The 23,025-nt window shown below is 36.2% G+C and overlaps 3 protein-coding genes and 2 long non-coding RNA genes across 5 annotated transcripts; 1 reads left to right on the plus strand and 4 right to left on the minus strand.

The window, feature by feature from the left end:
• Nucleotides 1-2,258: 2,258 nt before the first annotated feature.
• LOC115972852 (DNA topoisomerase 2-like) lies at nucleotides 2,259-8,589 on the minus strand. The gene is made up of 20 exons (XM_031093085.1): nucleotides 8,503-8,589; nucleotides 7,718-8,121; nucleotides 7,481-7,580; nucleotides 7,315-7,374; nucleotides 7,144-7,230; nucleotides 6,458-6,533; nucleotides 6,231-6,373; nucleotides 5,901-6,140; nucleotides 5,756-5,812; nucleotides 5,613-5,660; nucleotides 5,243-5,328; nucleotides 5,097-5,149; nucleotides 4,911-4,978; nucleotides 4,720-4,812; nucleotides 4,580-4,636; nucleotides 4,394-4,489; nucleotides 3,761-3,790; nucleotides 2,639-3,070; nucleotides 2,359-2,547; nucleotides 2,259-2,276 (listed from the first exon to the last, which is right to left on the minus strand). Exons 1-19 carry the CDS (start codon nucleotides 8,509-8,511, stop codon nucleotides 2,512-2,514), a joined length of 2,175 nt encoding a protein of 724 aa, XP_030948945.1. The 5' UTR covers nucleotides 8,512-8,589; the 3' UTR covers nucleotides 2,259-2,276; nucleotides 2,359-2,511.
• A 1,157-nt stretch (nucleotides 8,590-9,746) lies between these two features.
• On the minus strand, nucleotides 9,747-11,220 carry LOC115972851 (DNA polymerase epsilon catalytic subunit A-like). The gene is made up of 6 exons (XM_031093084.1): nucleotides 11,089-11,220; nucleotides 10,824-10,912; nucleotides 10,519-10,736; nucleotides 10,353-10,425; nucleotides 9,991-10,074; nucleotides 9,747-9,819 (listed from the first exon to the last, which is right to left on the minus strand). The coding sequence occupies exons 1-4, from the start codon at nucleotides 11,181-11,183 to the stop codon at nucleotides 10,417-10,419; spliced, it is 411 nt and encodes a 136-aa protein (XP_030948944.1). The 5' UTR covers nucleotides 11,184-11,220; the 3' UTR covers nucleotides 9,747-9,819; nucleotides 9,991-10,074; nucleotides 10,353-10,416.
• A 1,288-nt stretch (nucleotides 11,221-12,508) lies between these two features.
• LOC115972845 lies at nucleotides 12,509-13,349 on the minus strand. Its single transcript, XR_004087549.1, has 3 exons — nucleotides 12,924-13,349; nucleotides 12,727-12,811; nucleotides 12,509-12,599 (listed from the first exon to the last, which is right to left on the minus strand). It is a non-coding gene; the product is annotated as an uncharacterized LOC115972845 (long non-coding RNA).
• A 3-nt stretch (nucleotides 13,350-13,352) lies between these two features.
• Nucleotides 13,353-22,822, minus strand: LOC115972861 (serine/threonine-protein phosphatase 7 long form homolog). Its single transcript, XM_031093096.1, has 8 exons — nucleotides 22,734-22,822; nucleotides 20,830-20,941; nucleotides 15,401-15,993; nucleotides 15,230-15,313; nucleotides 14,769-14,859; nucleotides 14,265-14,657; nucleotides 13,511-13,756; nucleotides 13,353-13,421 (listed from the first exon to the last, which is right to left on the minus strand). Exons 1-8 carry the CDS (start codon nucleotides 22,820-22,822, stop codon nucleotides 13,353-13,355), a joined length of 1,677 nt encoding a protein of 558 aa, XP_030948956.1.
• On the plus strand, nucleotides 16,744-20,344 carry LOC115972878. Its single transcript, XR_004087551.1, has 3 exons — nucleotides 16,744-16,935; nucleotides 19,566-19,724; nucleotides 20,319-20,344. It is a non-coding gene; the product is annotated as an uncharacterized LOC115972878 (long non-coding RNA).
• Nucleotides 22,823-23,025: the final 203 nt, after the last annotated feature.

A 23,025-nucleotide genomic window follows, 5' to 3' on the forward strand; every position in this document is an offset into this window, starting at 1 on the left:
CTGCTGCAGGGGAAGGGAAACCAATTATGGTTTACTGCTGCACGAGTAGGTGCCAAAAAAAAAAAAAAAAAACCCCAGTGGAAATCGACTCTCTGATAGTCGATTTCCTATGGAAATCGAGTATAAGATGGTCGACTTCCACTGGGAGATCTTTTTTTTTTTTAATCCCAAGTTGGGAACTAATTTCAACAGGCAAGTGAAAAGGGGTATTTTTATAACTTATTGCTTTAAATAGAAACGTATAGATGTAAAAAGTCACGAGAAATATAACAATTAACTCAACTTTCCTATTTTGTGCATAAAACTAACTACAATGCAGAAATTAAATTGCAAGAGTCAAATTAAATAAATTAGGTTATTTGTCTCCATATATTGCAAGGTGGCCCCTATGGGCATGCTGCCAAGTCTAAAAGCTCAAATTTGAAACTTTTTTACTTTATCACACAGGCTTTAATGTAAGACTTTGATAGACGGTATATTGTAACCATTAAAATACAGGTACTAAGCATAAAAATAGAATTCAAACGCCACTCATCTCAACGAATCATGCTATATTATTCAAATATTTGCATTCATATTCATGATAAAATCACAAGGCTGGTACAGTTTAAGTGGCAAAAGAGAAAGGAAAAAATTTGAGTAATGTTTTTTTACACATTAAAACATGTTATTTGAAACATAGTACCAAACACATTGACGTGTCTCTACGCCCCTTAGCATTCCAAGTGTCTCCCTAGTGGTGTAAGACATTGACGTGCCTAGAGAGACCGTCCTCACACATTCCACCGATGACATTGAGCTATAATCCATCATTGATCCATTCTTCACCAAATTGACCCCAACATTCAGCTCTCCACAATCAGATTGATAGATCAACTCATTATTGAAGATTTCAAGCTTCCACTGACCCTTACGTGCCACCTAAAGCCTTGAAGTCACATTCTATGCACTACACATGACACCACCCAAATAGACTTATGGTGGGTTAGGTTGGGTTGTGTTGGTGGGTTGGATACACACTCTACACAGGAAGAGCGATAACGATAAATTTGAACTTAGATTATTATAATATTTTCTTATATAAATGGAGAATATGTTATTATAGTGATTTTTTTAAAAATATATTATAGTTAGTTGACTAATTTAAACATATCCAAGAAGATTTTTAAAAAATTGTACACCCCCATTCTATGGAATACATGTTACATATTACAATAAGTTTAAATTATTATATAATTTTAGAATTGTAGCATTTTTTTTTCTTTCCAAATATAATTATTATACCTATATTGTTGAAATTTTAATTTTTAGGTAATTTTTTGAATTTTTATTATTTTTATTGCTTTTCTAGGGCCCATATCTTTATTTCCAATACCTATTTTTTTTGTATTTTTTAACCTAAAACTAAAGAGTTTGACAGAAATAGAATAAAATTTCATGCTTTTCAACCTAAAAATTAAGAAAAATAAAATAAAACTTCGAGCCCAAAACTGAATTGGACTGAATGGACCTAAGTGGACCGAATAGGATTGAAGTGGACTAAAATAGACTGAATGAACCTAATAGACCGAATTGGACTGCAGTGAACCGAATGAACCTAAATGGACGGAATGGACCTAAGTGGACCGAATTGGACCAAAATAGACCAAAAGGACCAAGTACACTGAATTGGACCGAATTAACCAAAGTGGACCTAAGTGGACCAAATTAGACCGAAATGGACCAAATGGGACTTATTGTAAAGTCATAACCCTTGTAAGTCTTGCATGAAATACATATGCCAGATCAAACGAGAGCTAAAGTTGATGCCAAAGTTGGCACTTAACATAAAGTCATAACCCATGTGTTTATAGTTTTGATCTTCATGGCAGTCAACATGAGACCTATTATTGCCCAACTATAAAATGCTCACTGCTTGTTCCGAGAAACTAAAACTGGTTTTTCAAATGGAGAAACCATCTTGCTTCTACAAAACCATCAGTCACGAATTGCTGAAAATGATACTGTCCCTTTTGAAACACTATTTGAAAGAATCTTAACACAAGCTGATCGGACAAGTTCACAAAATATAAGCCAAACAATCTATAGAGGAAGTTCATACATCAAAAGGCACCATGCTATTCTCTCATAACTTGACCAATCAAAGACTTAAAAATAAAACGTATTATGCAGATCTTATATTAGTTGCTGGGAAGCATAGGAACAGAAACAGACCTTAGCAGGAGCTTTCCTAGAGCCTGCTCTGTCTTTGGGTTTTGCTGCCTCAGGAGCTTTCTCTGGTAAATGAAGCAGAAGTAAACCAAAAATCAAACAAAAAGTAATTCCCATATAATAAACATAATATTTTTTGACACTTACCAATTTCCATTGCAGCCACAGATGACGAGACAGCTTCTGCAACAGATTCTGCATTATTTGCCTTCTTATTATTGTTCTTCCGTGGGTTCTTGGGTGCTTGTCTAGCAGACTTCATAGCAGCTTCACCCCTTGCTTTGCCTCTCATTTTCTTTCTTAACTCCTCTGACTCACATCACTTCTCTCTAGCTCCTAAATGACATAAAACTAAAAACAGTCAACAAATAGAAAGACACAAAAATAAACAAATCATCACAAGGAATTGTTAATTTTTCAGTCATACATCGAGTTGCCCCTCCAAAGCATCAAGATCTGTCCTCCAAAAGGACTTTGGAGTTTCCTTTCTCAAATCATCAACCTCCTTATTGACCTTATCCCTTTCAGCGCATAACTCCTGAACCTTCTCAATGGTCAAGCTTCCAATTGCCATGGCCAGTAGATACTCATAATCACTTATCTGTACCCCATTACTACTGCTGTCAGCAGGAGATTTCACTTCTGTTTCTTCTGTATCATCAGTTGCACCAGCAACTTCTGGCTCAACAGCTTTAGTTTTCTTTGGAAAAGGAGTGAAACCTTTTGTTTGCAGCTCAACAAACAGATCAGCTCTCTTCCTATTACTTACAATGATCTCTCCCTTCACAACTGCAAGGATAAACCTAACCTTGTTTTCTAACTTCAACAACTCCATTTCACGTTTGTTCAGTAGAAATTTCTGCACAAAATACAAAAACTGCAATTAATAATTGTTTCCCTAAGAAATGGCTGAAATTATTGAGTATCAGTGTTCTATTTGTGTTCACACAACAGGCCATGACATCAAAGGCAAAATAGACCCATTGTAATAAATTTGTTTTCACATACTCATTCTTCATCCCAACTAATGAAAAAACAATTTTTTTTTTTTTTTAACAAGAAAGGTGTGTTCCAAATCACTCATCACTAATACATTGCCAATGCCAACTGCTCCACACCAACATTCTTTCAAATTTCCTCTCAAGATATAAATTCTATGAAGCAGCTTAACAAGCTTGCAATTTCTTAAAGCAACAAAGTTTTTCAGCAATTAGATTCTTCTGGAAAAAAAATACAAAAAATAATAATAATAAACAAAATAGATTCCAATATGTTTGACTGTAAGTCTGCTATAAGATGCTTCCAAAAAGAGAATTTACTTACTACATTCAGGATTTCCTAGAGATTAATATTCATGGAGGAAAAAAATAAATAAAAATAGACCTATGTGGAATGTGGTCAACTTGTAAATAAAAATAATTCAGAATACTTGGGGATGTTGAACAAATTACTGGGAACTCTCAGCAGTAGAAGAAAAACATATGCTTGTCATGACGAATACCACCTCTATTTGGCAATAAAAATAAGTAGAGAAAAGAATGAAGCTTACATGGTAATCATCCATGTAATCACGACGGTCCTGCATAACAAATTAAACCTTGAACTTAGGACAAACTTTGAAACAATCATACAAGTCTTTTGAGTCCAAAAAATAGGGAGAGTTTTAGAGAGCCAGGTAGGGGGGGGAAGCTCTCTAAAACTCTCCCTATATGGAATGTGGTCAACTTGTAAATAAAACAATCATCAATCTGCATCAGTTTCCTATTATAAAATTCCATTAAAATAAAGAAGTGTTTCCATCAACTGATTGGCAGTACATTCAACATTATTTAGAAAAAAGGCCAAAAGCTTCCAATGAAAATCTTGGTTGGACACAACCACAGAGGAAATTCATTGTATTATTATGACATCTTCACAAAAATAAAATCTTGATATGAAAAATGTCTTTTGTCACGTCTGTAAAGAAGCCTTTGATGGGGAACAGCCATTAAATACACAGAAAATGCAACACAATCAATTAATTAATCACAGAAGACCAAAATTTCCTCAAAAATTAAAGGATTGGCTGGCCCAAGCCTATGATAGGCTTTATCACTTTTATCATAAGGGTGATCATCAAACAACCAAAAGAAACAGATGAAATCATGAAAAATTTAAAAGGAGTGATGCCAATTGTACAAACCCTTCTGTATCTGTCCTTATATCTATCCCTGTACCGTCGATCAGAACCCCGCTCTCTTCTCCTCCTTTCACCTTCTTCTCTTGCTCTTTGAGCTTCCTGCATGATGTTTGAAGATTTAAAATCACTTGGAATGAAATTCAACTAAGACTAAAGAAATTGCAATCAGCAGTAAGTATCGTTAAGAACCTCTTCCTCTCGTGCTTTTCTCACTTTCTCTGCTTCCTCAAAGGCCTCTTTTTCAATCTGAAGTTACAGAAAAGATATGCAAATAAGGAACTGCTATTGATCTAGAATCTAACAATGAAGTTTAAGGAGAAGGGCCACACCTCCCTGTTTGCAAATACTTCTTCCACAACTTGTGTTGCATAATCTGGGTCATCACAGATCAAAACATTGTCGTAAACTGACCCACCCTTTACCTGCATTATTTGACCCCATTAATCATATAGTTTATTGATAACAAGAGCAACATAATAATCAGTCTATCTAGCATAGTAGATTGAGACTTATGTCCTACCTGCCAAACCTCAATTCCTACATGCTTAATTGGCTTAAGCCCATAAACATTAGGGTCATCTTCAAACTCTGGACATAGGAAAAAGGAAACCACTTAATGTCAACTTCAAATTTTTGTACCTGCGGTCCAAATTATTTTATATTTTATAATCAATGAAAAAAATTATATAGGTATGCTTCACAATACCTGGATTATCAATCCAAGGAGTCTTTCCTTTATAATCCAAGGTTCTTAATTTTCTGTCAAGTCAAAAAAGCAAGCTCATGAGAAACTGCAAAGGAGAATCAAGCTTCAAGCATTTCTGTGTATCTCTTGAGCTCAATTGGCATACCTTGGGCTTCCATGGTCCTTTATACGCTGGATTAGGTACCTTTGGGGGTTTCCACGCACCATTCTCTTCATCATCCCAGTTATCAGGCTGATCAGGGAAACTAAATTATGAGATTTTTTCATCTTCTATCATATTTTTCGTTTTCTTTTATCTTTTCTATAGGCACCATATCACAAAATAGCAGCATTAAACATCAAACTGGAAAACGGGAAATGAGGAGAGAAGTGGAACGTAAAGCAGCCTTTTGAAATATAACTAGCCCTACAAATTATGACAATTAGTAGTAGTGTTGGGTCCAACATCATTAAAGCCAGGCATTAATTCATATACATGGCTTTGCGTATGCATGGCTTCTTAAGCAATCAACTAACCTCTTTAGCTTTTGGGTCTGGAATTTCTTTTGGAATTGAATCATATCCCTGCAATACCAAGATAAACATTAATGGAAGCACATAATTTATACAGATACTAATTGCATTTTCAGTAGTTAGAAAGAAATACAAAGTTTTAATACCTCAGGTTTAACCTCACTAGGATCATCAATATATTCCCTATCCTCCCAGTCTGCAGGCTGTGAGATATGACAAATGACAGTCAAATTTCTAATGAAAATTTCTAGATATTGAATAGTTGTCATAACAACAAGGTGAATCACAAACTATCCTAGGTCCAGTTACAGATTTTCTGCTTTTGTTTCCAAAGTCCTCCAAGTCTTTAACAATTTCTTCATTCATCACACCATTGGCGCCAGCAGCATCACTATTCTTTTTCAAAAATGCATCCCTGTTCAACGAGCTGAAGATATCAACTAATTTGCGTTGTCGAAACTTGTCCTCCTTCTCACGAACCTTCTTATGCAGCCAATCAGGATGCAGTACCCTAGGGACGGGATTCGCAACCTGAAAATTTCAACTCATCTTACATGAGGCACACAAAAGAAAAAGGGAGATACATAACTTCAACAAATAACAATGAACAAGCAACAAAACCTTTTGCATTGCTGCAGGAATGGTAATAACTTTCTGAATTGCTGAACTAAGCCTTTGCTTGTAATAAGACCAGTCAATAATGGATCGAATGCCCACATCTGATGAAATCTTGCACCATCTCCGCACATAATGCTTCATTATTTCTGTGAATTCAAATGTGTACATGCTTTCTTTAGTACATAAACAAGAAGCAAATGAAATTTAAGAAAACCATGGCAGAACTTTACCAGCATCAGTTTCAAATATTGCAACAGGAACAGCACGCTCACTTAAGAAAACCGTGGATGATGCATTTAAATTTGGCTACATGCAAGTGGTATAATTAAAATAAATGTCAAATAATTGATGAGGATTTTGACTTTAAATGATAAATTTAATCACTTAACTTCAACAAGGAATTGTTGTTTCTAGTGAGAATTAATTTAGATAATTAAGTCAAAAAAAAAATTGATAATGTGTCTTTGGGAATCATAAGTTTGACCTCCTACTGAGAAGAGTAAGAGTAAATAAGAGGATAGGCTTAAAATTTTCTGCTGTGCAGCAAGAGATGGTCTTGTGTCTACCAAAGAAAAACTTTCTGATATGGACTAATCGGAAATGATAAATTTAATCACTTAAATCATTATTAGAATTTTTTAACTTTAAATGGGAGGTGGAGTGGAGAAAGAATTAGAACTAAGGATCACCATCCCTAACACCATGTTAAACTACCGCTTATAGCAAAAGTTTAAGCTAATGGGAAAGAGTGAATTTAATTACTTAACTATTGTTCTAACACTTTCAAGGCCAGTAATTGAATTTAAGCCCAACATCATTTCACATAACTTTAAATGCATAAATTTTACTAAAGATATCAACACTAATCTCATATAACCTCAAGATAACTTTTAAAAAAGAAAAGGCTTAGGCACACCTGCCCAGGACGAGACATTCTGCAACCTAGGACAGAACTCTGTATAGTGTCTGCACTGATGATGTGACCCCCAATGTTATATGCTGCCTGGATAGTGGAAAAGTGTAAGAAGACAAATAACCACGTAAAACATTAACTATTCTCCTAAAGGAACAATGAGGAACATCCCACCTTTAAGAGTAGAAAAACTCTCTTTACATTGTTTTGTGGAATCCCATAAGCCAAATATGCCTATTGGAAAGCAAAAAGTTGATTAAATTTCATTTGCATCGGAAATAAAGATATACGCAGGAATTAACACTGTACAGTTAATATATCTACTGATAAGAATCATTACATGCATCACCAACGCATTGTGTATGTTAATCCAGAATGCTAGCTTCTCTTCATGACTCAACATCCTAGGATCTACTTCTTCTAATCGACAAATAAGGGACCTGTAACAGAACAACTCAATGACCATAATTAAATTGCAAGAGAGCATGGAATACATCTAAGTGATTCCATTATCAAATGAAATTCAACATCATTTGAGTATGATATTTTCTTGAGTAAACATTTCATAAAGATTCACCTGAAATTTTGTAGCAGATGTTCAGTATCACCCAGTTTCTGACCATCTCTGTAAATCCGAGGGACTTCAACCATGGTGCTGTATGGTCCACTGAACTCCTTGAGTCCTTCCACATGGAAAGGATTATCTAAGCGTACATCAAAAGAAGAATTATTCCTGAACCCTGGACTCCACATATCACACTGATCTTGTGGAGAAAATGCACTCATCGATAACATAGACGAATTGGGAGATGACAGGCCATTATGTGTCAAAGGCGGGTCTGCTAGCTTGCAATATATGGCTGACATGCACTTAATCATATCCTCAGAAAGCCTGTTAGGTGTTTCTGGAACATGATCAGAGATGCGGGTACCGAAATGCTCTGCCAGACTGATTATACTTGACGAAGTATTCTGAGCATACTGTAGAGAAACAACAGAAAGTCATAATCCAGAGAAGGTCTCCATATTGCAATATATGAATTTGTGAACGTATGAATGAATTTAGGAATGGGAACTCATGTATGTATTCCTCAAACATTTTTTGTTATAATTCTGTTGCAGTTGCAAGTTATTGCCAATAACACCTCCACATCAAGGCACTAGTGACATTTTGTCTCCATTTATTTCATAAAAAGTTGGGTTAAAAGAAAACTGAAATTAATAGGATATATTTCTGGAAATAAAAAATAAAAAAATTTAACACATCTTTTGATGTAGTGTGGATCTATGCAATTGGCTGTCCTGGGGGAGCCAAGCTCCAACTAGAGAGTAGAGATGGTTATGTGATGGGACTCAAGTTACCTCCATCATGGACAAAGGTTGGGAATGACAAGCGCGTAAAGCCTTAGACAAAGAATCAACTGGAGGTGAAGTCCTAGTCGAATACACTGAACGTTGAGATAATGAGGAGTGACAGCGATAAACACCAGAATCTAATAGCTTCTCCTCCCCACCAATTCCATTGGATTCCTTCCATGGGTTGTCAAGCGACTCACAACCAGTTTGTGCAACTGAACTTTCCCTCTTTGATGTAATATCAAGTCTGGAAGCTTTGTGGATCCTTGCTCTTGGAGTATTTATAGGTGATTTTAATCTGTCATCCTTGGAAGATGGAGATATAGTTATTTGTTGATCAAATGCTTTCCGGTACAAGGAGAGAAGATATTGCTCCAAATACACTACTTCCAACTCTAACACTGCAATTTCCTTGATTAACTCTGTAGCTGGCTGGAGTAATCGAAAAGTAGCATTAAATTACAGTATGAAAATGAAAATGCAGCTATTAAGCAAAAGGAAAACCAAAACCAGAGGCTGTAATTAACATAGGAATTATGCATGATTCCATGGTTAACTGGGGTTATACAAGGGCATCATAAAAAATTATGACAATTAGTAGTAGCATTAAACCATAAAATAAAATATTGGAGCATATGATTCATTAGTTACAAGTACCTTTATGGATAAGATAACACATGGTGTCTAAGTCATAATTACAAAAAATAATAATAATAATAATAATAATAATAAAATAGAAAGTGGGAATTCTCCATAGATATAGATTGTTCACAGTATTGGTTTTCCGGTTTTCCCTCTCTTTGATTAAGAAATAATAATGCAACACCTTAAGATATTAGGATAAAATTTACAACTACATTATAGACAAAATACATAAATGGTGAAACTGCAGTTAAACTGTATAAGTAGTTCATAATAATTTACTCTTCAAAATCCCCAAGGCCTAGTGGTTCCTAAGGCCTCATTAGATCAATGAGGTCCTGGGTTCAAACTTCAAAACCCACAACCAGCATCTTCGGACCACCCCCAAGGGATTCCTCCCTGTAATTACTTGGTGTTTGTGGGACAAAATGACTACACACACTCAAGGGAATAGTCAGGTGTTCGAAGAGCATTGGACACCCTCTTTAGCAAGAAAAGTTATATAAATTACTCTCCAAAACAAATCTACATCAGTGTTTGGGAGATGTAGGCAAGAAGGTATACCTTGGGCATTACCGTTCCAGTTGTATTATCCTGAGAGGAAGACGTATATCCCATTGCATTTTCCAAAGCCCGGCGGACCTCAAATTGGTCTTGTAATCTCTTCTCAAGTTGTAGAATCTGCTAGCAACATATTTTAAAATTAATAAGTAACTAGTAGAAATCACAGCTATAGAGATGGAGCCTATTTGCAATAGGCCGAATAGAGGCATGACCAAGGAAAAGGATTAGATTTAAGTCTTGTGATTCTTCATAACGTGGTTATTGAGAAGAAAAAATTCACTTCCATACCTCTTGCTTTAAAGAATTTTGAACTTCAGCCTTAGGGGATTGCTTCTTATTGGTTTTGATATGGTCCTCTAAGTGCCCCATATCCTGAAACCAGATTGAAGTAAATTAGAAATGCAAGAGTTGCATGTGTACTTATTTACTACAAGTAAAACTCACTGAGAAAGCACTGCATAAGAGCTATAAAAAACGATCATTTGCTTAGTATAAGGTATCAACTCAGCCCAACAAGGCCTTATATCTCAATTACTAAGGATTACAAATGTTCTGGATGGGCTCTTAAGATGCAGAGCGAAACATAATCAAATAAATAATAAGATGAAGTGGATAATTCCTTGAAGGATGAAAGGAGTAACCAATCTTACCATCTTTATTCGGTCTGAGGCTTCAAAGGAACTATCCACGTTATCTCCCCCAACTCTTTTCTTATCAGGAAAGCTGTCAGAGCAGAAGAGTGTACACAAAAAAGTCAAAAGAAATAGATTGGAGAAGGCACTGAAAGAGCACTAAGCTTAAGCCAATCATGTGTACCTCTCTGTTAATAATCAGGTACCCTTGTCCATCAACCATGTACGAAATCATCATTATTAAATCGTATTCAGCATCAGGAAATTTCAAAGGAAGCTTTGTAGTCTCAATATCAAATGCACAAACATGCACTTCAGCACGTTGCAAAAGATCTGTCCTCTTTTCCAGCATAAGACCAGTACTGGATACACTAACGTCATACCATTGCCCACATCGTACATCTGAGTCATGAATTTCTCAGTGTCTCTAAAGGAGATAGAAAAATAAAAATGAAATCTCAAAAGAAATAGAAAGAAACAAGAAATCACCATTATCAATGGCAAATCGAACATGATAAGGAACATCATACTCGCGGAGATCAACAATACAGTCTACAAAATCTTGAGGCCTTTGTTCTCTGCAGATCAAATACCAAATATTTTGGGATAAGTAAAGAGATACCACATGTAAGAAGAGGTAAAAGGTCAGTGCTAGGGAGTAGAACTGCAGAAAGAAAACAATAACCTTTTCACTGAAAGGGCAATAATGGCTGGTTCAACGCAAATGGAACCTGAATGAAGAATAGAGCCTTACCTTTTCCCTGCTATAATGGACTCATATGCTTCTGCAGCATCAAATTTTTCCTGGTTTCTTTGAACGACATGCAATAGGTCACTCTTCACATTCATTAATTGTTGAACCGTGTCAAAAGATAGCTTCAAATAAGGTTTGTAAAAGCCAGACAAATGGTTTTTCTGTCCAGAAGCATACAAAGATATCAGAATGCATATATAGGGATACAGAATTATAATACCAACTCAAGAATAAATAATGATAATGATGTGCAAGGATATGACAATTAAATAACCAATCATAACAAGCCCACTATAGTAAATTAAGTCTGCAGGTGAATGATATAGATTATAAAATTATCTGCAACAATTATTTTAGCATGGTACGACCTAACACTCCAAAAAAGATGATTAGCAAGAAAATGGGTTGAATAGACAACTATACACCCTAACTGCAAATTTGATGTATTTTTTTGCAAAACATAATGGTTATTTAATCATGAAGCATACAAGGAAAGATAACAAAAAGGTGGAATGATATAGTTTAAATATTCTTTGTCAATCATAAATAAATCATGCAATCCTATGCATACTTCCAGAATTTCTACAATTTAATGATAGGCTAACAAGAAAAGGCTAATAACCAAAAAGCAGAGCATAAGCCCAACTTCTGCATGAAGTACAAATTCAAGCAATAAAGATTAATTACCTGAGCCGCAGAAGTTGCACCATGCCGTTTTGACAGCTTACTCCGATCAGGTGCAATAATTGGGTTCTCAAAGTTACTCACCAGTTCATCTTTCGGAGGTTCATATGGAGGCACGTTTTCAAGTTCTGCTTTACAAGCAGCAAGAAAAAGTTAGCTTTAATGATTCTTTGTTACCGAGATTCTTCTTGCAACCTCACGTGTTCCACTTCTTTATATTTCTTTCTAATACCCCTTAGGAAAAAATATAAAGAAATAGAAGACCTGAGGAAGCAAGAAGAATCTCGGAAACATTGAATAATTAAAGCTAACTTTATCTTGCTGCTGCTGAAGCAGAACTTGAAAACATGCCTCCATATGAACTTCCAAAAGATGAACTTGTGAGTAACTTTGAGAACCCAATTATTGATTTATGCCTCAGGTCGTGGGTTATGACGTGAACCCACGACTTGAAGCTTTAAGCCCATTTTGACGAAAATACTTTTCAGTAAAAAAAGATTAGAAACCTATTAGAAATAAGTCATGCCATGGAAAACAACACACCCACGAACCATTTACAAATTTAATTGTATGAAGTAACCAACCTCAGTATTAATCCTTGCTTTGGATATGGCATCATCCTTGAGCAATTTCTTCAATACCTGCACAAAGTTCACTAACCATTAGCATCACAAGTTGAAAATCTCTATACACTGCCAATAACCAAAAAACCTCAAAACATAGTCACTTGCCTTACGAAATGGAGAAACTATAAATAAATATAAGAGCTGAGGAAACAAGAAGAATATTGTCAACAAAGAATCATTGATGCAACAAGTTTGTAGCTACTGCTGAAACAGAACATAAAGCAAGATAGTTAGTTCTTGTTAATGCATGCACACGGAAGCGGGAATTAAACTTCTTTTCATTAATAACAAGAGAACCATAGATAACCACAAACACATGAATATGTACCTCGAAGATAACAGCAACAAGAATTGTATCATTCACAAACACATGAATATCTACCTCCAGCTAATGTCCCAACTGTACCTTTCACCTAGTTCAAATAATGTACATTAAAATCATTTTGGCCACAAAAATAATTTCATGAACTTTTCAACACCAGCTTGAAATGTCCAGTTAAAGGAATAAGGTATCATTTGAGTTACCTTTTTTGAACCTTACGCTTTCTCGTATAATAAGGAGGAGGTCTTGCATGTCCTTCGTCAGATGCCTCCGGCCCAGCGTTGTGTCCATGTTTGTGCCCCCCTGTCCCACAAGGAGGTGCCTTAGATATGCGTTTTGGCCGACCTTCTGCCGCTGCAGCTAACCCAACAGGCTGCTCAGGCTGAACATGGGGTGGGTCGATGGCTGAAGAAGGGCCAGTGGATGTACTGTGGGAAGGTGGGTCCTGTTGCAAGTCAGGAGGGGTTTGATCAAGACCCAGGTCAAATGATGGAATAGGTGATAGCTCAGGAAATGACCGTGGGGTGGGTGGACGAATGTCAGACCCAGGACAGGCATGTGGGGTGGGTGGAGGGATGGTGGGACTAGGGGACTCATGTGGGGTGGGTGGAGGGATGGTGGGACTAGGGGACTCATGTGGAGTGGCTAAAGGGATGGTGGGGGTAGGGGATGGATGTGAGGTGGGTGAATGGATGGTGGGGCTAACGGATGGATGTGGGGTGGGTGAAGGGATGGTGGGGCTAAGGGATGGATGTGCGGTGGATGGAGAGGGATCGAGGGTAGAGACAACCTGAGGGGTAGCAACAGGCGGACGAGAGCAACGTCCGGCAGGAGCTGTGCTCGTGCTTGGGCTCTCAGTAGTGCTTGGCCTCTGAGTAGGCGCTGCCACAGGAGTAGCTGCCTCCTCGTTCGGGGCCTCAGGTTCCCGAGGTCGTACACGCCCAATCTCATGCACTGCCTCCAGCTCATTAATAATGTCATTGTGCTCCTCCATGCCCACTGGGTGACGGCGCATCACACAGACATATCCTTCAATCTGCACATGGAAAAACCAAGTATATTAATAATGCAATATGAAAATGAAGAAAGCCAATCAATAGTATAATAAAGGTTGGTTCCAAATTGATACGGCAACTAATAATTGGAAATTATAGGGACACCAAGTGTTACATTGGACTAAATTGAAATTAACTTTTGTATTAAAGATGTAGTTAGCGGATATCGTCTTCTCAAAAATGCAAATTGCCAATGCCAAATGAGGAAAAAAATTAAAAATAATAAAAATGGAAAGATGAATGTATACCATAACTCTAAAGGCTGAAATACGAGATATGACCTTAGAGCATCCCAAATTAGATTTGTATATGAACAAAGTTCTCTATAAGGTAAATCAACAAGATTGTCTATAAGCAATCTTAAGCAGACAACAATTTAAAAGGGAGGTTTGATGCTAAGCAAACATTGGACCACATAAGAAGAGTTCTCTAAACAGTGGTAAACTAAGTAACAAGTACGGTAAGATGTAGAACACATGGAGAAGTTACCATTAGAATGAATCTAGCACCAGGGATATCGATAAACCTTCGAGTTATCCTTGTGAACCAATCGAAGTACTCGTGCTGTAGAGGCATATCACCAAGCACTGCTTGACAATGCCGTTGAAGGCGATGACCCCAGTCCGTGAGATGCATAGCATGTCTCCGCATCCAATCAACACCGATCTTCCCCCTCAAATCAATTGCATGAAGCACCGGGTCCGTGTTAACATGGCGGGGAATTTCTTGGATCATCCCAAATTGCCGAACGACACGATCCGGTGTATGTTTCTCTACTAGATGGAAACATACAAGCGGCACGATTGCCGTCCACACTGCCCTCCCTGCAACGCACCACAGCGGAAGGTTCTCGTATTCATCTTCATACGGCTGCCACACCACCTACAACAGCCCAAAAAAAATATGCAACACATTAGGCAACTATCTTTCTATTTAAAAGTTCAGCAAATATATATCTTGTTCTTGAACATGTTGAACAAAGCATTTTCATACCTGGTTTGGCAACATTAAAGCTATTTGCTCCCGATACCTGTCCCTGAAGACCTGGGCGGGCCTATTTTTCTTGTTTGGGACCCACACCCACCTACAATCAAGAACAGGGGATCAATATCTACAACTTCCCAAGTAAGATAATATTATGATTAAAACTATAATGTAATCAGATATAACTACTAATAGAATCTTATAGAAATTTCCTCAATTAATAATATCACTAGAATGAAAAAAGTCCTTATAAAAACAAAGCACATACAAGCCATATGACAATGACAAAATTAGAGTATATTAACGTAATCATATATATTGAAACTCAGTTTAACATTTTTAAATGTTGACATAAATGATTCGTACAACCCTTTTAAATAAAAATAAAAAATTTATATTTTAAGTTACATGATTGTAAGCTTAGGTAATGCTCACATATTGTAAATGAAGTTACTAAGGTACAGACTTACTTAAGGGACAGTGGACCACGCACTGGAGGACCATAAGCACCCACTGGTGGGCCACGCTCAACTACCGGGCACAAATAGGGAAATCTGGCCCACGCCCAATACTGGACCAACAATAAACACCCACCAATCTGACTAGCTTTCTTATCGCTTGCCCTGCATAACTGTCAGTACAACCATGCAAGGCAAGCACTTCCCCAACTATACCTTCGTGGGTTGCGAAGGTCTTCCAACTGCTGCACCCACATTAGATGCACCCTATCACCGGATTTGTCCATGAAGATTGTATCCCCCAATAGCGCTAGGATGTAGCATCGTGCGTACCTATGCACTTCATCGTCTTCAGCATTAGGCGGCAGTGGATGGGCAACTTGCTCCAAAAGCCGTTTGATGAGAATCCTTTGGCCAGCACGTTCCAGATGGTCTTCATTGGTAGGTCGAAAGCCAAGGTACTCATCGCACACATTCTCCCATTCTTTTTGTGTGCTCCCTGTTACAGCGTCACCATCAACAGGAAGTCCAAGAAGAACCTCCACATCCTGCAGTGTGATGGTGACCTCACCATGCGGCATGTGGAATGTGTGAGTCTCGGGCCGCCATCGCTCCACTAAGGCCGTTATCAGGCCATGATCAATCTCTCTACCCGGAGTCTTGAGAAGTCCCTCCAAACCAAGTGCCTTAATGATGTCAATGACTCGATCGTCCACCATTGGCTCTCGATTCGAGAACTCTTCACTACGGGCACGACATTTAAGGGACCCTGGATCCTGCACAAAACATACCATGGATTAACATATGACAGCAAGTTGAGTGCAATAGAAGTTGTTTATAGTATTTATAACACCCACCATGGACTAACATGTGGGGTGGATTAACATACAACTTATTATTAATTTCTAAAAGCTAGTTAATGACTTGATGCTAACTAAGAAAATTACACTTTAAAAATATTTAGGTCATAAAATCTCTTATTGGCATCAATGTTAAACATTCGTTTTTTCTAAATAAACATGTAATATTCATAGAAAGAAAAGACTTAGAAACAAATCACAGGGGGAGGGAATTAATCCCTTCTCTATCTTGTGATTTAAAACGAAAATTTAGTGAGGAAGAGATAGTGTTAAAATGTAGACACAAACCCGATTATGTATGTGCAATTTTGGAAATTGACCATATTATAGATGCATGCAGAAGTACCTTAGAGAGTAAAGAAAGGATTTGAAGTGCTGCACTTGTACTTCTGCACAGTTTTAATATATATAGATGTATACCTCTGAAAGCGTTTGAATAGATATTAGGGTGATCATGACTGTGTTGTCAACATGTGCTTGACATACCATCATTGGGTTGAAGATTCTTCAAAATGGAAAGGATGTTCTAGATCAATTCAAACAGGATTTGTCCAACAGTTGTTTTATAATTATGTCAAACTTTTTAAGATATCCTCCTAGAGAAGATGCCCCTAGTGGCAACTGAGATCATTTAGATGCTTCATTGGATTTTCATTCTAAGTCTTCTCCAAAGGTATTATTTGTTTGAAGGAATCAAATTGTTCCAAATTCATCTTTTGCTTATTTAGTGAATTTGTTTCATGCCTTTTATTGCAGATAGTTGAAGAAGCTGGTGGCACAGTTACTCGCATGGATGGTGGAAAGTTCTGTGTGTTTGATAGATCTATTTTAGTATCCAATGGTGCACTGCATGAAAAGGTTAGTTATTGCTGCTTCCCACCCCCCCCCCCCCCCCCCCTCCCTCCCCCACAATCATCTTGCTAATATCAACATCACTTTGTACATTATCTCAGTGCTGACATGGAATATATCTTAGTGATGCAATCCGTACATGACTTATAAAATGAGTTAAGAAGGGAAATCGAAGAGCTAATTCAAGTTATTAAATCAGTAAGAGCAACCTAACTCAATCCTGAAGTGATTACCTAAGATACCACATCTCAATGCCTAATCATAACTTGTGTACAACCATAAGATTCATTCTTATACGAGAGAGACATTATATGAAATTGTTACACAAGATATCATATCTCATTTTAAATGTTATAGGGTAGATGAATAGGAGTGGTATACTAGCTATAGTACAGCTGGCACCATAAGGCAAGCTACTAGTTCTCTGGCTGTAATTATATAAAGATTAGGCATTGTTATCTACCATCTTATAAAATAATCGCAGAGTAATTCCTTGTTGTAAATTGTCCTTCTCCTCTCGTAGGCTCGTAGCCTTTCATATATCTTTCCAAAATGCCTATGTATGCGATTCTTTGCGACGGGATTTCAAAATCGCTTTTATTGTTGAAAAACTTCGTGGTTTGGCATCAGACTATAATCAAGATTTGAAAGTTTAGATCAGCTTCTAATTAATTTCTTTCATTACTCGTACAACAATGATATTACATCATGGACTTGTTAACATGAGGTCGAAGCGTGACAATTATTAGAGAACAGTTCTTTATGCATGCATGGAATGAGATCAAAATCATAATGGTATTGAATTATTCCAATAAATGGAAGACGTTCAACAAAAACAGCCAGACCCAATGAAGTGTTTGAAACGCCTAAAGTGTTTGAAATTCAAGCTAATGATCTTGCTCAACGTCTGATATTTCCAAATTTCTTATCCTAATGATCATACTAGTTAGTTATGCTTTGGCCCCTTCTAAATTTTAGTGCAATGCCTTTATCTAGTAGAGTATCATAATTCTTAATTTATTAAAGAAAGAGGCAATTCCCTTATCTAGTATCATAATTCTTGTCAAAATATGTTCAAAGAAATTTTTTTTTTTTTAAAGGTTCAAATAAAAAAAAAGTAAAAGAAGTTACACCTACGAATCATCTAAGAAAGTGATAGACCCATCATCCATGGAAGAAAAGAAAGTTAGACAGACTGACAAGCAGCAAGGCTTGAACTATAGCTGGACACCTTTGAGCTATTGGGTATCAAATCCAATAGTTATTGGGCTTGCTAATTAGGGGTTGGGCTTAGGCATGAAACAAAAGTAGGTGAGGCTGAGCCTAGGCGGGGTGGGCAGGATTTGCTAAATTATTAAGCAAAATCATACTAGTTCAGCTTATAACCAAACTTGTCCTTGAAGATGAGCCTTCATCACTTGGGTGAGCTCACTAGCATTTACATATCGCAAAAATTTAGTAGTGTTGAACGAAGGATGGAACTAACTCACTAACTGCCAAAAGCAAATAGGAAATCTATAAATTTACTTAAAACTTACTTTGAAATTTATAATTAATGGACATATCCATTTTTTTAAATCCCAATAAAAAATAATTTGGAAAAAAAGGTAAATACTAAATGGAAAATTCTTATTTTTGTGTTTTGTTTATAAGAAAACATACTTCAAAACCCAATTTTATGACTTACATTAATTTTGAGCTAATTACAAAATTAAGCCCAATTGTTAATGTCATTAGCCAATTAACATATGCATGGATACATAATTGTAAAAGTAAATCCCAACCAACAACACAAGTACCCAAACACCACAAACATTTGCTAAAATTTTGGCCTAGCAAAGACATGATTACAACCATCAATTAAGATCTAATCTGATGATTTTAAATCTGTCTTGCAGTGGTCACATGACTAATTAAAAAGTCATATGATTTATTTATGGCCAGATCTAAATTGACTTGTAACCTGGAAACTTAATAATGACAACAGAAAACCAAATCCATTGCTGTATCCTTGTTTCAAGAAATTGTCTCTTACTTGATTTGATTAACAACTAGGGTTAAATGCAACTAACACCCTAACAACTATTTTAGCACTCTCACTATTTAAGTGCTAAATTGTCAGAAAAGGCTCTTCATTTGTGTCAGTTCGATGTAGAGTATTTGGAGAGAGTTAAATGTGTATTTTGACGGCAGCGAACTCATGATAGTATAGGTGATGTTTTATTCTTGTGATCTTCACACATATGGGAGCAAACTGCTAGGACAATACCTCTTCAGGTTTATTTGATTTTATTGATAATATGAATTTCAGATGTTAAATCTGTAGGGTTTGCCCCCAAGTGTTCCTTTGTATAACTCCGATGTACTTGGGTTGCTCTGCTTTTATGCTCTTTTAAAAAAATTCATTTTACTCATTAAAAAAAAAAAACCGTATTTTCATATTCTGAGGGGATTCAATGTGAAGAATCTAAGACTATTTTTCAATTGGGTTTCTGGTGTTGCATATCATAATTGACTTGCAACTTCTTGGGAAATAAAATAACTTTAAATGGAAGGGAAGAAAGTGCTAGAGTATTTCACTTGGGTCTGGCTAGTTTTCTTAAATTGCTTAGATTTTTTAATCTTCTGAAATGCAGCTTTTGGAGAGAATTGGACCTGCAACAGAGAAATTGAAGAGCAAAGGAATTGATTTCTCATTGTGGTACAAGCCTGAAAGTTTGCATGCAGATCTTTGAGATGGCCAGATTTCTGTTTGCTTATTACGGACTCTGCTAAAAAAAATTGCTGCAGCTCAGGTGCTTTCTCCTTTCTGTTGTACTCAGAATTGTTATTTTTATATTCTCCCAATTATGTGGTTTCATTTTTTTTCCTTAGTCAATATCTACTAGCTTACTAGCTCACAGATCATGATACATAAGACTTCTCTTGCTACAGATCAACGTATTCTCTCCCCTCTCCCCCCCCCCCCCCCCCAAACCAAAACCCACGCACAGACAGACAGACGGACATGGGTTAAGGATTTGTTCTTTCTTAATCAAATATTTCTATCGTAAACAACAATTTAAGGAATGACTAGTCCCTTATGGTTTTAACAATTAATTTTTTTATATATCACTCTTACCCCGTTTTTCTATTATTAGTTCACAGTTGGCACTGTACATGATACCTTCTTATTAATCTATTTAATCATTGACAAGTGATTTGAGTTACTAAATAACAAGGAGAAAAAACACCACATTAGGGATTCAAATGTTTGTGTCCTTGCGGCATAGCTGGGTTTCTTTCAGTGCTTTTAATGATATTTTCACTTATCAATTTTCCTAGATTTTATCAATAAAAGTATTAAAAGAGAAATAAAAGGGAGTTCAATTTCCCTGATCTTGATATAGAGCCATGGATCTGCAAGCAATCCACACAAACTTTTTGTTGAATTTTCAAGGACACAGAAGAAAGGATGAAAATGAGACTATGATGCTGTTGACTGTGAAGATTCCATGAAGATGCTGATGATGGAGGAAATGATTACGTTTTTGTCATGGCATTACCAGTTGAATTGCAAAAGTACTAAATTAGCAAAATTCCCAATATGTATTAGTTCAATCTATGCTGCTTTAGCATAAAAAGTAGTTTGGAAGATGATTTTTATGTATCTTTTTCTATTTATTTATTATTAATTTCTAAAAGCTAGTTAATGACTTGATGCTAACTAAGAAAATTACACTTTAAAAATATTTAGGTCATAAAATCTCTTATTGGCATCAATGTTAAACATTCGTTTTTTCTAAATAAACATGTAATATTCATAGAAAGAAAAGACTTAGAAACAAACTAAAGTCCAGGTTCAAAAAACGAAATTCACCACACACAAAAAAAAGTGAAATCTTTAGTAGTGTGTTTTACCTGCCCATTCCAAATGGCTTCTGATCGATGGTTGGGCTGCAACGTCAACACTGACGTGTCAATGGGGCCAGGCTGTGCATGGTTAATCTGTCCAGCATTTGCAGCAGCCATACTGCACAAAAATGATAAGCAATTAGCACATACTAGACATTATTGAAAACAAAAACAAAAACAACCTAAAAAATATTGTCAATAATAATACATAATGAAACAAGGTATGCATTTGATGTTACATCTAACTTTTTCTTTTATATAGGTTATTTGAACAAACCTCTAACAAAACCACAAAATACAAAATATAAACCAGCATATAATGTAGAAGTTGCTTTATATCACTGTAGGAATCAGCTAGCAACATAGAAGTTGCCTCAAAGTATGTATTACAATTTCCATACTTAGAACCGTTACCAAGAAAAAAATAAATAAATAAAAGAGATTTTATGGAATTCATGCTGAAATTACTTTGTAGATGTCAATGAATACGGTTGGTAAAGTCTATTATCATTGCATAATGGGAGGCTCCCATTGTGTGGTCTATTGTCCCAATAAGCCTTCAATGAACTGAAAAAATTAAATAACTTTTGTTTAGCTCAAAAACTTCGCACGCATTATTGTTCTGTTGATAGTTTCCAAACATTGCAATAGAAGCTATATATGCTAAGGCTGTAAATGAACATGGCTTGCAGGGGTTACATTTTATCTCAATCTGCACATCTTTGTGGTTTTCTTTCAAAGCCAGAATTGTCGGCACTCCACCTTTAAGTTTCTGTCAGGTAAAGGTTGCCAGCAGATTGATTTTTCATCATCTAAAAGAAGACTGCTTGTCGATTTTAATCCCCAACTTGGCAAGGAGCACAAAGGTTAGGGCGCATGTGAAAATTGCAGGAATGAGTCTTATTGCTTGCTTTGTACATTTGTTAATGCTTGTGGTCTGTTACTGGTTCTAGCTAGTATCATACAATGTCTGTTTTATCTTTATCAATACCCTAATAATTGCACTTTGGTCTATCACCAATAGATAATTACAGATTCTGTTACTTGTTAACTTGTTGACAAGGCTTCTAATGGTAACACTACATACTCATGGGCTGTCTGTAACAACTAGCTATTATGTAGTCAAGTTCGGATAGAATAGCAGTAATGACTTGTTTGAGAACTTGAACTTGCTTCCTATATGCCGGTCCTAAAAACAAGCTCTATCCGACTTTGGCTAACCTCGCAGAATTTACTGAAGTTGACAAGCACTAGCAGAAAGATTAGGCTATGTACATCTGATATTTGCAACAATATGCTAATCTGGATACCTGTCACCGTTTTAATTACTATTTTACCCACCCGTTGCTCACAGGTTACCTGTTAATTTGCATGTTTTAAAGTTGGATTGCTTATTCAAGAATGTCTAACTCTCAATTATAAATAAAATGAAAAAGGCTATGCTAAAATATATTTTATATTATCTTTTGGTTGTGTAGGTTGTTCATATTTTCTACTGGTTGATTATGAATTATTGCAAGTTCAAAAGCTAGACTGTTTCTTCAAGTATGTCCAACGAATAAAATTTCCACATTCTATTCCAAATACTAATCTCTAATAATACACAATTAATTCCATCACCAAAACCTCCAATCACCATGAATCCTACAATATATTGATCATACATATATAATGCATTTCAAGTAGTAATGCATAGAAAAATATTAATAATTAATAATATATAATAATAACACTATCAAAAACAAATTTATCACGCGCAACGCGCATGTCTGTGACTAGTATTGTTTAAAATGTAAAAATGTGAGTTTGAGATTGATAACCAAACAAGCCCTTAGTCACTAGCACCCTTGCACCTTATCTTGTATTTGACCAAGCTACTGTCAACTTTGTACTTTTTATTTGATGCTTACTCGCTCTCACCAATGCCTTTCCTTCCGTAGTCCAAGCGAAAGAGAGCTTCTAGATTTATACGGATTTTCTCACTCCACTTGTGGGTCATTCCAAAGTCAAGTGGAACAGAGAAAACTTAATGGTTAAGGTGGATTCATGATTGGCCGCCACAAGAGAATAGAGACCGTAAAAGTGGCTCCATGTGACTGAAAATGAGAGATATTATGTTTTCAATATATTTACAATACTTTTACGACAAATTTTAAATAACATGTTATTAGCTATTATTAGTTGCCAAAAAAGTAATTTCAG

The sequence above is a fragment of the Quercus lobata genome, unplaced genomic scaffold (genome assembly GCF_001633185.2).
Source record: "Quercus lobata isolate SW786 unplaced genomic scaffold, ValleyOak3.0 Primary Assembly Scq3eQI_107, whole genome shotgun sequence".
NCBI lineage: Eukaryota > Viridiplantae > Streptophyta > Magnoliopsida > Fagales > Fagaceae > Quercus > Quercus lobata.

Bases quoted from the DNA above. Each gene is read 5' to 3' on its own strand.
- LOC115972852 (XM_031093085.1), bottom strand. The intron at 6,141-6,230 runs GTTTTGTTGCTT...TGAAATTTTCAG, and splicing joins TTCCTGCAGCAATGCAAAAG to GTTGCGAATCCCGTCCCTAG. The intron at 5,813-5,900 runs GTTTGTGATTCA...CATATCTCACAG, and splicing joins CTGTAACTGGACCTAGGATA to CCTGCAGACTGGGAGGATAG.
- LOC115972851 (XM_031093084.1), bottom strand. From the start codon at position 11,183: ATGAATGTGAAGAGTGACCTATTGCATGTCGTTCAAAGAAACCAGGAA. The intron at 10,913-11,088 runs GTAAGGCTCTAT...TTTGATCTGCAG, and splicing joins TCCATTATAGCAGGGAAAAG to AGAACAAAGGCCTCAAGATT. The intron at 10,737-10,823 runs GTGATTTCTTGT...TTCATGACTCAG, and splicing joins TCGATTTGCCATTGATAATG to ATGTACGATGTGGGCAATGG.
- LOC115972861 (XM_031093096.1), bottom strand. From the start codon at position 22,822: ATGACCCACAAGTGGAGTGAGAAAATCCGTATAAATCTAGAAGCTCTC. The intron at 14,860-15,229 runs GTAAGTCTGTAC...TCTTGATTGTAG, and splicing joins CGTGGTCCACTGTCCCTTAA to GTGGGTGTGGGTCCCAAACA. The intron at 13,422-13,510 runs GTTGTCTCTACC...TCCATCCGTTAG, and splicing joins CGCCTGTTGCTACCCCTCAG to CCCCACCATCCATTCACCCA.